At 36.9% G+C, this 16,683-nt stretch overlaps 1 protein-coding gene across 2 annotated transcripts in view; it reads left to right on the plus strand.

Moving 5' to 3' along the window:
* The window catches only part of CDKAL1 (CDKAL1 threonylcarbamoyladenosine tRNA methylthiotransferase), a 362,497-nt gene that overhangs the window by 278,610 nt on the left and 67,204 nt on the right, over nucleotides 1–16,683 (plus strand). For both annotated transcript variants that reach the window (XM_088533392.1, XM_088533393.1), the window contains one exon: nucleotides 682–744. In XM_088533392.1, the coding sequence (XP_088389518.1) occupies nucleotides 682–744 (63 nt within the window). The remainder of the gene's footprint in view (nucleotides 1–681; nucleotides 745–16,683) is intronic.

Below are 16,683 nucleotides of genomic sequence, written 5' to 3' on the forward strand. Positions count from 1 at the left end.
TTTTTTTTTTTTTTTTAAATCCTGTCCACCCTGTGCCATAGGCTGCAGCTGGGACCTTCTGTTCAGCAGCTATTGAAATCACTGGAGTCTTTCAGGGATTTCACCCAAAGCGGGAGGAAGGAGTTATTGTCTCTGAACTTTGTGCTTTACAGAGGAGGTTCTTCTTCTTTGTCTTGGCATTCAATGGCATACCACCTATTAATTTTCCACAATCAAGGCAATGAGAGTATTAGTATAAAAAGCAATAGAAAAAAAATGAGCCTCCTTTAGACGAACTTCCTTTAAACCTAATCTACTATAAAGCAAGACTGCAAGTAGATACTAGAATACTGAACAAGTCCTTGCAAGATTGAAGCCTAATTTTCAAGTGTTATCTGTATTCCAAGACATTTGTGATTTATTGTACAGAAATTAAACAAATCTGAGCTATCTTCACATTCCGTTGATGTTATAGTTTGGAATTTATTTATTAAGGATTTGTTCTTAACATTGTTAATATATATGCTAATTATTTCATGTGATATTTAATATCCTTAATCTGCATACAGTACTCTCTATATCTACAGTTGCATTAACAAAGTGAGGAAAGAATGTGTTTGTACCTGCACATGGTTTTTTAAACCTTTGGTCTCTTTCCTTTAACTTTTCTAATAAATGTTATTTATTAATATTTCTTCTCAGAAAAAACAAAGAACAAAGGACCTGTCCCAGCTATTTCATTCGTACAATCCATATGATCACAAGGTAAGAAAATACTCTATGTGCATTTTTGTTAAGTAATTCCAAACATTTGTGTGATATATTTTAAGTTTAATGTAAAAACAAAAGAAAATGATTAAAATATTTGAAGGTCTTAGGGTTTATTCATGCTAATTCAATTAGGCTATCTTATAAAATGTATTTTTGTTTCTTCAAGCCATGCTTGAAAAGCTACATTTTCTGATTTGTGAAATCAATGACTTGCATTAACCTCCCATAAATATAATTTATGGATTGACACTAAATCCTATGAAGTGGCCTTTACAGGTTATCTAATTCCCCTTTTTTCCCTGCTCTGTTTAGAAAGTGTGTTACCCTTGAGTATGTTGCTTAACCTGTTGTGTTGATTAGGCCCTGAGATACATGATACTAATGAATTATCTATTGATTCTGGAAGCATCGTTGGAAGGGACCTCTTTATTAACCAATTGATGCCAAGTGTTTGGGGTAGAATTAAAAACACAAATCAGTATTACTTGTCTCTGATTTGTAAAGTCTGGTCAAAATCCTTATAGGTAAAAGAGAAAAAGAAAAGCACTTCCTCAAAGACCTTGCAATGCAAGATAAAAAGACAAAATAAGGTGGTTAAAGAAAGATTTTGGAGTACCAAGAGGCAGAGTCACTAAAAAATGGGGTCAAAAGAAATGATCACAGCATTTCTGTGGTGCAAGTATTTGTCATGGGTTTCATCATAAACATTATGCAAAAGAGGGCATTAGGCAGCAGACTGAAAGAGAATTAAGTTAGATTTGTAAATGTTTTCAGGGAGTTCTCCCAATTTTGGATGCCTCAGAGGGTGTTTTTTAAAGTAACTGTACCAGATCCTTTAACAATTTGTCAATAGTACGAGATCATCTCTGCTGCTCTGTTTTGCAAAGCATGTGTGATTTTGCAAGTATACATTTTTTTAAAAAAAAAAGGTTTGAAACCTTTTTTGTTCAGATATTTCAACAGAAAAGAAATTAAACTTTCTTGTTGCTTTCATGAGCCATACACTAAAAAAATATACATGGGGGAAAAAAATAGCTTTTATGTTTGTGGGAAGAAGGAGTCAAAGTGTACACCTATGTTATAGGAAAAAGGTGCATATGTAAATATACATATATGTATGAGTGAGAAATACAGTGTTTGTAAATATTTGTGGATTGAAGTTCCATTCTTGTGGTCCTTCCAAAAACACTCTAGCTGCCTGTCTGAGCGCAAAGGTTAAAAAAAAAAAAAAAGAGGGGACAAAAAATTTATAAAATAGATGGAGTCAGGTAGGTTGTTGCTATGAGAGTTCCATAGTTACCAGCTGCCTGAACATTTACAGCTCAGAAAATCATTAACAGAAAGTAGATACGTTCTGTAATTTTGATAATTATATATGATTTCAAGGTAAATCCATCACTTTGAAGTATTTTTTTTATACAGAGACTTGCATTTTCTATAAAGTCTGGAAAAGTAGATGTTAGGGGCCTGTGAAAATTGGTAAACGTAAAGAATAAAGGAAATTAATGTGACAAGATTTCCAACTGGAATATTGCTTTTTTTAAATTGAAGCAGTTTAAGGTAAACATCATAGTCAATCAATTAAGATCTAATATGGAGAAGCAACTGGCAAACGAGAAGCTTTGATATTCTTCTCTGTGTCCAAATTCTCCTGTGCTAAACACTTTTTATTCATAGTACAAGGAAATTCCATTATTCTTTTATTAGCACTCTTAATAGAGCTTGGCCATTTGCAGCTCCTGCTACCTTCCTGTTCATATCCTTTGTGGCATTATATCAAAGTATCCTCAAATGATTTTGGCTTCAGTTGTGAAGACTTATGCGCTCTTTACAAATTAGTCATCAGGCACTGTGGAATTGAATATAAATGCTTAGATATAATCCCTTTTGATCTTTGTTTTAGGACCTTTAATAAATTATTAAAAGTAGCACAATTGTTTGATGACTTTTGAAGCTCCACTCTTTTGGTGCTTCCAAGCACCCTCTACCTACATGTCTGAGAGCAAAAGGGAAAAGCAAAAGACCGAATAAGTTTATAAAATAGATGTTCTTTCCTTATATTACATTTGACAGTGAAGGTTTTCTTTCTGATAACCACTTCCTATTTGCAAGGGTTACAGTGAGTTCACTGAAGATTTCTAGCTTTGTGCTGTTGTTTTCCACCTTAACTGCCAATATTTCACAGTTTTTACAGTCCAGGGCAGGGCTTTTAATTAATTTCTATCCTAAATCTAACAGTAATCAACATTAGTTGACAATATCATTGTTTTGGGTAGATGTCTGTATTAGTTTTATTCTATTTTGTCTCATTTGCATGTAAGAAGGTTGAGCTTGGGCTTCTGTTTGTTCTTGTTCTTCGCTTTTGTAGATTATTTTCTATCAATATAAAAAGAAGGTAAAGAGCTTTTATGATGGTTTTGTGAAAGTGTTGGTGATGCAGGATCCTGGTGCAAATGACTCAAATCACTTTGATTTGAGCATTATTCATTGATCTTTCAGGATTATTCATTGATCAAAAGGTTTTTATTTGAGAAGTAGAGAAGGGATAACCCTAAAGAATAGGTTGGAGATTGTTCGTAGTAGTGAAACAGTGGTTGAAGTAGATATAGCAAAGAAGCTCATTAGTGACAGTGGCTGAAGCAAGTTTTTCTCATTTCCATCCCATAGAAAAGAGAAAAAAATAACCTAAAAAATGTTAATTCTTCAAAGCTGATGCTTCAGTATTCATACATAGATGTTTTGAATGAGCGACCACACTAACTTTGCTAATGTTGCTATTGTTTATACTTGATCAGGAGACCAATGTATATTAAAGAAAGCAATGATTCCTTGTCAGTTTTACCTCAAATGTATATGTCTATCTATCTGTGGCAAATTACTGCACTCTAAAGGACATTTTACATGTCCATGGCTTCTGATGGTCAAGTAAAAAGTTAGTTTTGTTAAAGAGGAGACAAGCAAAAAATGTTTTCTTCCCCTTTCAAGTATGAAGCCTTTATCTTGCATGTCTCTGTCTTGTAACCAGTGCATCTTAATTAAGCACAGGAGTGAGCAGGGCTTTTAAATTGTCCTATACAAGAGCCATGGAAAAGCAGGAGATGTTCTGCCTCTGCTGATAGCAGAGGAAGCCTAGCTAAGCTCCTCTATTAGCTAATGTCTATAAACCGAATCATTTACTCTTTGTGTGTGCTGTGTATTGCTCAGATGAAGCCACCTGATACAAATCCCGAAACACGTGCCCGGGGTTGCGTGCTTCCCCCTGGGATTTGCTCCTGCTCCGTCCCGGCGCTCACGACGCCTGCAGCCGCGGAGCACCCACCAAGCGGGCAGCAAGAGCAGCCTGGGGCGCCTGGGAAATTCACTGAACTCTTTAAGTCCGGCATGCACGTAAAGTTGGTTTTGGTTTTTTCCCCAGGATCTTTTTATTAAAATAAATAAAACCTTCTAAAACACACATTTTCCAGGACCAAATAATTAATTGATACATACGTTGAGTATTAAGAGCTACTCCAGGTGAGTGGTTGCCGTGTGTTCAAACTTATTTCAGTTTGTATGTGCAAAGATACATAGAGTTCTATTTGCAGACAAAGCCATTCCTTGTTCTGAAAATACTTGTTTTTTTCCTGTGTTTATTTAGAGTTGTTATAAGTATAGACCAGCTTTCTTGAGAATGATATTCTGACTTTTGTGTGATGTTTTTCAAATAAGCAGTAGAACAGCTCTTCTAATTTTATGTCCAGTTTATCTTTCCATAACACCATCAGAAAAATATTTTTAAAATATCCTCTTAGAATTATACAGGTGAGCAATGGTTTTATTAAACTAAAATCAAAGAGAATATACTTGAGAGGGAATGCTATTTTTACCCTTAGCAATACTCAGGCAGTTTTTTAATACATCATTAAACCAAAGGTTCTGTCTGCAAACAGATACTTCTTACTGAACCTCTTTTTGTGTGTGTGCCGTGTGGTCCCTCCTTGCACAGAGCAGGAATTTCATTCTGTCTGTAAAAGATGCTTAACTTTCATAGTATCTTTCTCCATAATGAATGATGTTTGCCCTACAAAAATAGTGACATATTTTGTTAAAAAATAATACAGGAAATCAGTTGTAATAATGGGTTTCTTGGCCAAAAGAACTTAAAATTGAGGACCTTAGTGTGATCTTCGGGATCCAATATGCAAAAAGTGTCCAAATTTAGCACCACAGAATGTAGTTCCTTTCTTCTAGTTGCTTGCTGTTCAATCTAGCCCTAGAACAGTTGTTTCAAGCTAAACTCCTTAATTTCTGCCATCCAAAGACAGGTTTTGTTGTTGTTGTTTTACTTATAATAAGCACAGTATAGCAGAACTGCTGTTCATCTATTCATTTGGCTGCTCTGGCCTCCTTAATGTCCTAGGACATGTCTGTACGAGCCTCTACCAGCACGTACAGAAGAGCATCCTGCTCTTCCAGTGAGAAATCCCCCAAGAGCTGGCCTGAAAAAGCTATCAATTTCTTTTGCAACCTGCAATTTTTGCTCAAGAACAAGGTATGATCTATAAGGAAATAAGGTCATGTATTATCACATTAGTGCTTTATTTTAGCATATGCTAGATCCAACCAAATAAGAAATAAAGTCAATATTCATGTGGTTTCAGAGTGCTTCTACTGAGGTTTGTTTTTTCCCATTTCAAACTGCTTTAGATTTAAAAAAGAGCCGTTTCAGGAAATGAGCTCTGATTGATGCAATGCAAATGAAATTATTATACAAATTTCGTATTTTCCTTGCTTAAAAATGTTATTTAACAACGTATCATATAAATGTTAAAAAAAAAAAAAAGGAAAACAAAATCCCCATTTGATAATGCCCTTGTCCTTGGCAAGTTAGATGGAGCATTGCATTAAGCCACAGCTAGAATAAAGTCTCCTGAAAAAAAAAAAAATCCCTCGATTACTTTTGCTGTGTTAATGCAATTATGTACATAGCTACTTTTGAGGAATACATCTAATATCAAAATCAAACATAGCTAGATGTGAAAAGTACCACTGGCTGCCATGACTTATAGACTTACCATGAGATTTTTTTTCAACCAGTTGTTTCAATAATCCACGGAGTCTTCCTTAGTTAATTTCAACTAAAAATAAGAAATCTAATGTCAACAACTTTAAACTTGCAGTTCCAGGCCATCCCTTGGCTCTGCAGCTCCACTGGAAAGTTTTGAGGCATTTGTATGATGGAAAAGTTCAAAATTACTAATACTAAACATTGCAAAAGCATATAAGTAAGCTAGGGAAGAATCTTCATTTGTGATCCTAAAGCAATGGCCCATGGCAGGATCCGATTTGGCACTGCTTCTGGAAGCTTATCCAGATGCTCCAAGGGGATTTCACTGACAAAAGATTAATAATTCCCATGTCCAGTGTGGTGCCGTTGCCTGGAGATCGATGTGGGCACCTAAATTAGTCAAGAGCAGCAGGCAGGTCTGAGGTGAGCAGGGTCCGAGGGAGAGGGAAGGGAGGCTCTGAGCTTCTCCAAGCCAAAGCTGCAAAGCTGTGTGGTGGCAGGAGGAGCTTCTGGAACGGTTTCTCCCTGGTGAAAATGCCTAACTAAACAGTCCAAAAAGCGATGCAGGACGTTAAGGGTTTCTGTCAGCAGAGCTTTCCTACAGGTGAGCCTGTCTCCTTTCGGTTTCCTCCTGTGTTCAGGGCTCTCCACCTGTTCCTCAAAAATAAGCCAAACTGAACAGAAGAACCTCTGAGCTCTGTTGAAAGGAACAGCTCTTTAAATTGCCTCAGTGCTGGCTGATTTCTAACTGGAGGCATCACTATAGTGCTCTGTTCTCTAGATGCTCAAATATTTGTTTCTTGAAGATGTTTCATCAGCATGTCTGCACTGTGGTAGGACTCAATTGTGTGAAGTCTTGTACAGTTGGCATAGCTGAATGCCTTGCGTTGGGAGTTATTTTTTGGAAATAAAGTAGTAGAAGATTTAAATGTAGCTGCAGAATTAAATGTGTCTGGCAGACGGAATTTAGAGCTGTCATCATCAGTAATCACCGCTCCTCCCTTTCTGGTAGGTCAGGCATTGCCAGGTTTCTCTGTCTTCTACCTCTGTGTTGATCATGGGCATTTGGTAGCCCCTGGCTTTAGAAAGTGCCTACATTTACATATGAAGAAAAGCTGCTAACTTGCCTAAGCAAATCATGTTTGGGTATTTTTGAGAATATGGAGGCAAGCAATTTCAGAAGAATGGAAAACCGCAGGAAATTCTTGTTATTTTTCCTAAGGACAATAATGTTTGTCAAGTATTAATTGTGTGGTTTTTAAGATGTACGTGTGCAATGGCAGTGCGGTGAATGTATAAGTTGCATTTTTGGAAACAGAAGAAAATAAAGTCTTCTGAGATACTGTCCCATTCTTCGGATTTCTCAGTTAGTGGCTTGGGGATGTGATTCTGGAAAATAACAAGATTCCTTTCTTTCTCATTTCCATTTATTCCAGAAACAGCATTGTACTAAATCATAAGACTACTGTGGTGTTGTCGTGCTTATGATGTAAGCCATAGTTTGCATTTGCTAAAGCAGGTGCTATGAATTGCTCGTCTGTATGATGAAAAGGGTTTCTGGGTTAATGCTGAAAAGAGAAAGAGCCTTTTGCTATCTCCTGCCTCAAAACAGATTTCAGGTTTAATTTAATAGCCCAGATGTCAGATATGACCACATTTTATGAAAGTGTTCTTATTGTAACCTACATTAATTCTTTTCTTTTCCCTTCTCTCATGCTCAGAACTGCTTTTTGGAGGAGGTTACATAAAGCTGTTTTGTGCTCTTGGTAAGATGTAAGGCTTCAAAGAAGACTACTCAAAGAGAAAAGCAATTTGTGTTTGGAAGAGCCATGCAATGGCCTTGTGCTAACAGCACACTTGACCATTACTTCATAATAGTGAAGGAAATCTAATAGTCTTAAAAGCTGCTGCTTTTGCTTGACTTAACTCTTAGCTGTATTCAAGTTTATACCTGTAACACCAAGAGAACTAATATATAGACAGTTTAGAAATAGATGTTCAAATACTGGGTATTATTTCAGGGCTTTGTACAGAATGGGAGAAGAAAAAAGAAAAACACTGCAATGGAGGGGCTTATTGGCCTGGTGAATAGTTTGCTTAGTGGAAAAAAAGAACAAGAACAAAAACAAACAAACAAACAAAAAAACAAAACAAAACAAAAACCTTGTGATCTTATTTGAAGTATGTCTTTAATTAAGCCTAAATTAAATATATGTGTGTGTGTGTGTGTGTGTATATATATATATATATGTGTATATATATGTAAAACCAGTGATTTGTTTGCTTGTTTCTAGTTTTAAAACACTGGTGGAACACAAATGTATGCAAACAGCTAATATATATCTACTTAACGTTGTGGTTAAAACATTATTCAGTGCTAGTAACTTTTGCTGTCATAGGATATTTAAAATCACAAACTGTATCCACTGCTCATTTAATTGTTTGGGATTGTGATCTCAATTATCACTAGGAGGGGAAGCTGTTACTTTTTTAGGATAAACAGATTATTTTATAGGAAAAAAATCTAAAAATTCTGATAAACAATTGTCTATTAAATCACCTTTACACAGGTATGCAAATGTAGTGCATACAAGCCTTACACTATAGTCTTTTGTGAGGGTAGCGTGCAAAAACTGCTAGGAACAAAAGTGTTGAGACTGATTTCAATTATGCTGTGACAGGATTTCGTAGGATTTCATCCAGGAAGAATCTGATCTATTTCAGGTAAATCGATAAAAATGTTTTTGCCAATTAATAAAAAGTCAGCATTGACTGTGATTACACCTTCTACTGATGTCATTTCAATTCTTGGCCTTAGGTGCACTCTTTCTATTCCTACTTTGTCATAAATTTCTCTCTGTACTCTATGCCATTTAAAAAGGGGAAGAAAGGCTAGTTATCATACAGTAAAAAACACAAATTCTGCTAAAGTGGCTGTGATAAACTATTGATTGAGACTTGTCTTTAGATTGCTCTGTGCAGGAAAACTTGTTCTACTACCTTCAACCAGCACATTTCACTTCATGCACTCGCTTAGTGCAATCTGGTCTCAGATGCTCCCGCTTTCAAAGACAGTTGAAAAATAGTATGAGAATAACAAGCCACGGGGATTCTGCATGGTTAATTTAGGTGATTGCCCCCTGAATCAAAGTATCTGTATTAGGTGTACGTGAAATTTAGGGTTCTTGTAACATGTTCTCACTGTTTGTGTGCCCAATCTAACTTCCTGAGGGTAGAACTAATGGACTTGGGCAAAAGCCAGTGTTTGTATTCAGATATAACTAGAAAAACGTCCTGCAGGTTTTATCAATTGCTCGTCTTTCCTGGGAATTGAGAGAGATACATTGAAGAACTGTCACAGATCTGGTGATGTAGTGTGGAACTTTGCAAGAAAACTGGCATGTTTTCGTCTGAGTTACAGGCTGCCCAGAGAGGTTGTGGAATCTCCTTCTCTGGAGATCTTCCAAACCCACCTGGATGCCACCCTGTGCCCCCGTGCTTGAGCAGGGGGTTGGACTAGATGACCTCTAGAGGCCCCTTCCAACCTCAACCATTCTGTGATTCTGTGAGTTAGTATCCTGATGCTAAAATACTCTAGGTAAATGACAGTAGGCTTGAAATAACTTCAAACCTAGTTCAAGGCTCAGGGTTAGTAGACTTTGCATTAACTCTGCAGTGTAAAAATGTCGCTGAGATTTAGGTCCCAGCTGAGGGCAGAAGGAAACATCTCAAATGGATTCTTCAGTTTCTAGCCATTCTTGGAAGTGTCTCTGGGAAGAATCTATACTGTAAGTACCAAGAGAGGTGTAAACCTAGGTTTTGCTACAAAAACAACCCAACAACCTGTTCTTCTTTCCTTTAATATGGCTTGTTATTTGTATTGTTTTTCCTCCTATTCTATTATGAACATGAAACACCTCTCATCTAACAAATATTAAATCATCCATCCTTCTATTCATTTCTGGTTCCAGCTTGAGAGGAGCGTCTGGCAGCCACCTTTAGAATTTACTCTGACATTTCGAATTCTGAAGAAGTTTCAACTTAAAAAAAAAAAAAAAAAACCACTCTTCCCTGAATATATAGCTTCTTCCTGAAATTCTGAGAGATTACTGCTGTTCGACTTATCTAAAGTCTAAAAGGGATATGTGGGGCCAAAGGCAAGGGTAAGGTTCACCATCTCAAGATCTATCAGGTCAATAATGGAAGCTTTGCATCTCCTTAAAGGAACTGAGGTTGTACAGTTTCCTCTTGATAAATGTGGCATTTTCCAGTATCACTGAAAGTGACTAATGTGTTGATCTTTAAAGATGACATTTTAATTCATGAAATACTGCTTTTCAAGTATTTAAATATATTCGATTTATTTTCTTTTTAACTCTTTACATATACAATCATGAGAGTCAATCATGACCTAGTCATCTAGCTTTAAAAGAAGTGGTTGAAGAAGCTCTTTAAAGCATTCCACAGCAATTTTTTCTACATTTACACTTCTGTAATTTGATATACTCAGCACATATAGGAGAGGTGGTGTGGTAAAGCACTTATGGCTGCAGATGCAAGTAGTCATGTTAGCAAATCCTTTAATTCTTTATTTCATATTTTCATACTTTTTCCAGGCAAGAATACCTTATGTGTTTTTAGTGCTGTTGGTTTTCACATCTCCTGTAATGATCTTGACATTGTTTATGAGGCTCGTGCGTAGCAAATGCCTTTTGTTTTAAAAAGTTTTTTTTTAATATATAAAAGCCCTGCTTGATGCAAATACTTACCAAGCATAAGACCTCATTATTTTGCATTGCAGACCGCAACCTTATTTTCCATAGACCATTTGCAGCAAATGCACAATATAAAGCAAAAAATGTGAACCATTTGCAAGTGCTGTGCAGGCGCAGGCATTAAATACCAATTCACGTGTCAGACAGACAGTGGCAGCTGCTTTGTTAATGTATGGCACTATCCCATATTAAATCAAATGGACAGTTTGACAGATACTGTCATCGGTGCAAGGATTATTAAAGTCGGTAGAGAGCTTGCTTTTAATTTTTGTGTCCAAAGTACATACGTTTGCCTTGCTGAGTCTTTTGCAACGAGAGCCTACAGCAGCGAGAGTTGCTTCTCCAGGTTTTTGCCTAACAAAGCAGGATCTGTTTGTGCCAGCTCCTCGGGGGCAACGCAGCCCTGTTTATGGCTTCCTCTGCAGATTATGTGTGAGGGTCTGTGAACACAAATTCCATTTGCGAGCACATCAGTGTAGATAGCACTCAGTGGTCTTTTCATTTTGATTGATGGTTTTGGTTTTGCACCATCTGGCTTCGGATAGGCTGCATTAATCATACGCTGAACTAAGAAAGTTTAGACATGATTGTTTAGTAAGTATATGTATGTGTAGAAGAACAAAACCTGTGTGTGTATATATGTATATATATATATTTGTATTCCTATAGATTCCAGTCCTACAAAAGAGAACCATAATACTTCCATGTAGTTTGTGTTAAGACGAATGGATCTCTCCTTATGAGTACCTGTATTTCATTTTGATTCTTACTGCTTTAGTATTTTGCTTTCTATCAGCCATTTATATTTGCTGCCATATGATGACACTGTTTTCTGTTGTGAGTAGTGGTCTCAACTAAAGCATGCTTGCATCTCCACTGCTTTTAAGCATGTCTTAGAATGTCTCTTTCTGCTGCTTTGGTGATAAGCTCAAATTTCTTGCTTCTTTTATAAACATAGCTTGAGATAACAGTTCCTGAAAGATTGTTCCACTAACAGAATGTCATCGGATTTGATCTTAAATCCTACACATTTAGAATATTTTTTAAAAGTCACATTTAAATTCACATCCTGGGAAGTTTGAATTATACACACTTGTACAGAAGTCAGTAGTCTGCCATGTTGAGGGCTTCTAATTAAATCTGTTAATAGTACATTAAAGGTGTTACACTTGTTGGATTCGCAAAAATAACAGAGTGTCTCTACAATCTCCCAATAAACAGGAATGAATCAGCCAGCATTCAGTGGTAGAATGTGCAAATTTTTATTAGGGTTTCTCATTTACAAACAGCTGTCCCTACTCCTTCTCATTAGTTTACTTCCTTCTTGTGACTCTTTACAATGTGACTTAAGAGAAATAATTTTCCTGTGCCAACCCTGTCAAAGTGAAGCAGTGAGTTAGATGTGAGGTTTTAGAAACTACTTAACCTTCACCGTTTTGTTTCAAGGAGCAAATTCTTTTTTTATCTAATAGCAATTATAATGATTGAGGAGCTGCCCTGTATTTCTGTCCACCTGTTCTGCTATGGATACAGTGCTCCATAAAATGGTAGAACGGACAATACTTAAAACTCTGGGTGTGAAATCCAGTAAAGCCCATTTGCTGTATCCCCAGTGCAGCATGCCACTGCTCCCTAAGTATTCCTCAGCATTCAAATGGTGTGGAAGCACCATAGCAACCAACCTTTCACACACTTCATAATCTCTAATAATTTAATTATTAAGGATTGTAGGTATTTTGAATTTTTTAAATTATCTCGTCTGCTTTGCCCATGGGAAAAACAATAAGAATGAGATACAGAAGAATTCTCGGTAAAACTTAGCAAGAAGGTAGAGGTATATACCCACCAACTAAACCAAAACTTCCTGTTCTGATTTTAATTTTGCCAAGCTTGATGATGCCTCTTTGGAGTGAATATCTGAGATGTTTTGCATGAGTTTTTTATACCTATACACTACTGTACTGGGGGTTTTGGAATTAGTGGCGTGTTAGGAAGTTGTTGGGTATAATACAGGAAGGCAGAGTTCTTGAGGAAGATCTTAGAAAATTCAATACTTACAGTAAACAAAGAAATAAAACTTCTTAAAGTCTAACACTCTGCTGGTGCTGAGACTTTTTTTCTGCCTCACATTTGTTTTTCTCCAATTTTCTTCTGCAAAACTTTGCTTTTCCTGTTGTCTTTACCTACCACATGGAAATTTTCTTATACTCTTACACTCAAGACAAGGCTTATTTGTGTGTTTGCAGTCCCATGACTTTTGAAAACAGGTACTTGTGGTTAAGAGAATCATGATTTTCTCAATAATCTATGTTAAATTAATTATAGAAGCTGAAAATAGGGTAAACAAAACCTGCTTAATCATTATTTCAAAAGCACTATCTTCATTTATTTTCTGAGAGAAGTCCTCATGGGTGCATTATCTGCCAGCCTGGGCCTAGGATGGAACATAAGGCTTAGTAAATTCATGACCAATTTTGATTAATTTTGCCTTACTCTTCCCAGGCCTGTTTTGCCTAAATCATTACAAAAGCAATTTGCCTCAGATATGATATGGAAGTTAAAAAGGTAAAATCTGACCAAGAGGGATAATCCTAGCCTTCTAGCTTTTCCTAAGCTTCCTGTTGGTTATCCGTAAAATTAGGGTTCCTCAAGCTCTGAAGAAGCCTTCAGGAAACATGCTCCTTATCTAGCTTTGAACTTCAAATAGCAGTGGCACTGTACAGACCTCTGGAGCACTCAGATACCCTGTGTAGGTCTTCACTGAAAATGAAAATCAGTTAATAGTAACGTGCTTCAAAGAATCCCCTGACCTTTGTAAACCACAAATATGATGTATTCAGTCCTGTGTTACATTTTAAAACGTGGAGCAGAATGTAAAACACATTTGGGAGCATTTTCCTATGAATTTAAAGATCACTAGTAATTGTCAGTTAAACACTGGGACACAGTGAGAGTTCAGGGAGGCAGTAGAAAGTCCTATGAAAATGTTTATACTGTGGACCTTCTTTCTTCTCTTCCCAAAGTAAAGGCCTCAGAAAATTGCTCACAACAGCTTATTATCCATGGATAGGAGACAGGCTAGTGGTATTTTCATAAGCTCTTTTCAGAAAGCAGCTCAGTGTGAAGAAACTTTTCTGAAATCCAAGGTCTCCCCATGCTTTTCAAATGAAGTGCTCTCATCAACCATATCTTAGTCTATGTAGGTTTAATGAATTACCTTCTTGAAATCTATGTCAGTCAATTTTAGAGATATCTTCTGAAAAAGATTTTCTGATGTATTCTTATTTCCTCATAGCCTAGTGTAGTTCTGAAAGCTTGCTTCCATTAAAAAAAAAAAAGTGAGAATGTAAATACGGGTGAATGGGTGTATATATGTTTTTGTGGTGATTTTTTTTTGTTTGTTTCTGTTTGTTTTTGTTTTTTGAGGAACAGTCTCCTCTTTAAGAATCTTACAAAAATATTTAAGTTATCAGCAAGTTTTCTTCTTAAGAGTAAGATCATATTTGGCTTCTGAGCTAAAGGCTCTAAATTATCCAGAAAGAAAAAATCACTGGCAGTTTATTTCTTGGGGAAAAGGGATTTGCACTCCATAGGATAAATACAGCATGCAAATATATACGAATGTTTGGCTAAGTTGCTTGATGTGGACTTGTGTGTGTAAGTCAAATATCAGTCAGAAGTCATTGTTCGACTGTATTTCCTCAGCAGTGAACAACAAAGTGACAACTGCTGTGGTACTGATGCACCATCTGTCTTGTGAACTCTGTCATTCTGTTCTTGCCTGAATTTGATAAATTATTACCTTATTTATCTAAGAAAAAAAAATAGTACTTAATATACAGCTCTAAAGTTGGATAAATTCCAAGTCAGCCTCTGTTAGTAGTGATGTCCCTTGTCTCTGGGGGTGTAAATTTAGGCTTACACCTAAGTGTGTGTATATAAATATTACAGATTTATTGCTATGTATGCTGTGCCATGCTGTAAATACAAATCTGTATGCAAACATACTATACAACAAAAGATCTTTTTTAACAATCACAGTAATTTGTATCTAAAGTAAAGTTTTCTTAATTTAAATGCATACAACTTTAACCATCTAGTGATGGTGTTTCTTTGGATCAATGTGGATGTTCATTTATTTCAGTATTTATGCTTTTGAACTCCTCTTCCTTGGTATTATTTTGTAGACAGTGTATTTAGATATTTTTTACGTTACTTTCAGAATTAAATGGCCATATTTGAAATTGCTACTTATTTGAAATTCTTTCAAATGCAACCTGCTTTTTTTCTTCCGTATAAACAAGACCATTTTAGGGAAGATTTCTCTTTCCGAGAATGTTCAGTGAAGTTGTTGTTTTTCTGACTGTCTCACTGCTCCTTTCTCCACTCTCGAACATTTTCTCTATCTTCAGTTTTGTTGGTGTTAACTGTACTCACAGTTTCAACCCTTGGAATAACCTTCCCATGCACTACTTTCAAATTCCAATGCATTGGACAGCAACAGGAGTACTGCAATGCCAACTGGATCTGTTTAGTGCTTTTTCCTACAATGATAGACTCTTAAAAGTTGTAACCAAACAGCATATATCCCTACAGAAACTTGAAGCACCTGCTTTGCTAATGATTTTTGCATTTTTATAAAGCCTTTGTGTCAGAAATACAACATTATAGAAGAGTACATTGTATCTTGAAAGAAGGTGACCTCCAAAGAAAAATAATTATTTTTAAGCACTTTAAGAAAGTGAAACTGTTCACAGTAAGCTTGTATAAGAAAGGCACAGTAAGCTTGTATAAGAAAGGCACAGTATGTGAAGCTATGAATCCCAACTGTATGGTGCTTGATTTTATGTACCAAGTGAAAGCAAACAGTATCTAACAACTGAAAAGTTTGAAATTTTCATATTTCATGTGAAATTAGATTCCTATTTAACCATGGCAAGGAGAGCTTTCGTAGTGCCACAGATACACAAGGTGGGGCATCATTACTTTTTTCAGCAATTTGGAATTTTGGTCATTTTATAGTGCACACTTTTTATTTTTGAAAATGTTTGTCTCTCGCATAATTAAACATTTTAATTACACAAGTGAAAGGCGTTCTTCATTGATTTTAACCATTTTGAAATAGGTAAGTAGAATTTATTACAATATTTGCTGAAGGAGCACTTTCAGAGGACAGAAAGTATACTATTAGAAATAATTTATAGGCTCCGCATACTCTGTGTAGCTACAATAGGTAGGAAAATAATAAAACTGTAGATATACAGCTCCTTTAACACACCTAGATCTCCTATGTAGAAAGATACAAGAGGTCTTGCCACTGTTTCTTTCTTTCTTTCGTTCTTCAAAGGCAAAGATAAAGAGAAAAAAAAGGCAGAAGTAAAGAGAGGGAGTATGCCTGAGAGTTAACAGGGGGAGTAGGCCCGAGGGTAAACGGGGAGTAGGATCGAGGGTAAACAGGGGGAGTAGGACCGAGGGTGAGCAGGGATAGTACGACCGAGGGTAAACGGGTCGCGTAGGCCTGAGGATAAACAGAGGGAGTAGGCCCGAGGGTAAAAATGGGAGAGTATGCCCGAGGGTAAACAGGGGGAGTAGGATCAAGGGTAAACAGGAAGAGTAGGCCTGAGGGTAAACAGCAGTAGTAAGCCTGAGGGTAAACAGAGGGAATAGGCCCCAGGGTAAACAGAGGGAGTAGGATTGATGGTAAACAGAGGTTGTAGGTCCGAGGGCAAACAGGGGGAGTAAGCCAGAGAGCAAACAGAGGGAGTAGGACTGAGGGTAAACAGGGGGAGTAGGCCTGAGGGTAACCAGTGGCAGTAGGCCTGAGGGTAAACAGCGGTAGTAGGCCTGAGGGTAAACAGGGGGAATAGGATAGAGGGAAAACAGGGGGTTTAGGTCTGAGAGTAAACAGGGGGAGTAAACCTGAGGGTAAACAAGAGAAGTAGGACCGAGGGTAAACAGAGGGAGTAGACCCGAGAGTAAACATGGGGGAGTAGGCCTGTGAGTGAACAGAGGGAGTAGGACCGAGGGTAAACATGGGGAGTAGGACTGAGGGTAAACAGGGGCAGTTGTCCTGATGGTAAAGGGAAGTTTAAAAGGCAGGTTAGAAGTGAT

The sequence above is a fragment of the Tinamus guttatus genome, unplaced genomic scaffold (assembly GCF_059628265.1).
Source record: "Tinamus guttatus ecotype Peru unplaced genomic scaffold, ASM5962826v1 Tinamus_guttatus_pri_ptg000497l, whole genome shotgun sequence".
NCBI classification, from domain to species: Eukaryota; Metazoa; Chordata; class Aves; order Tinamiformes; family Tinamidae; genus Tinamus; species Tinamus guttatus.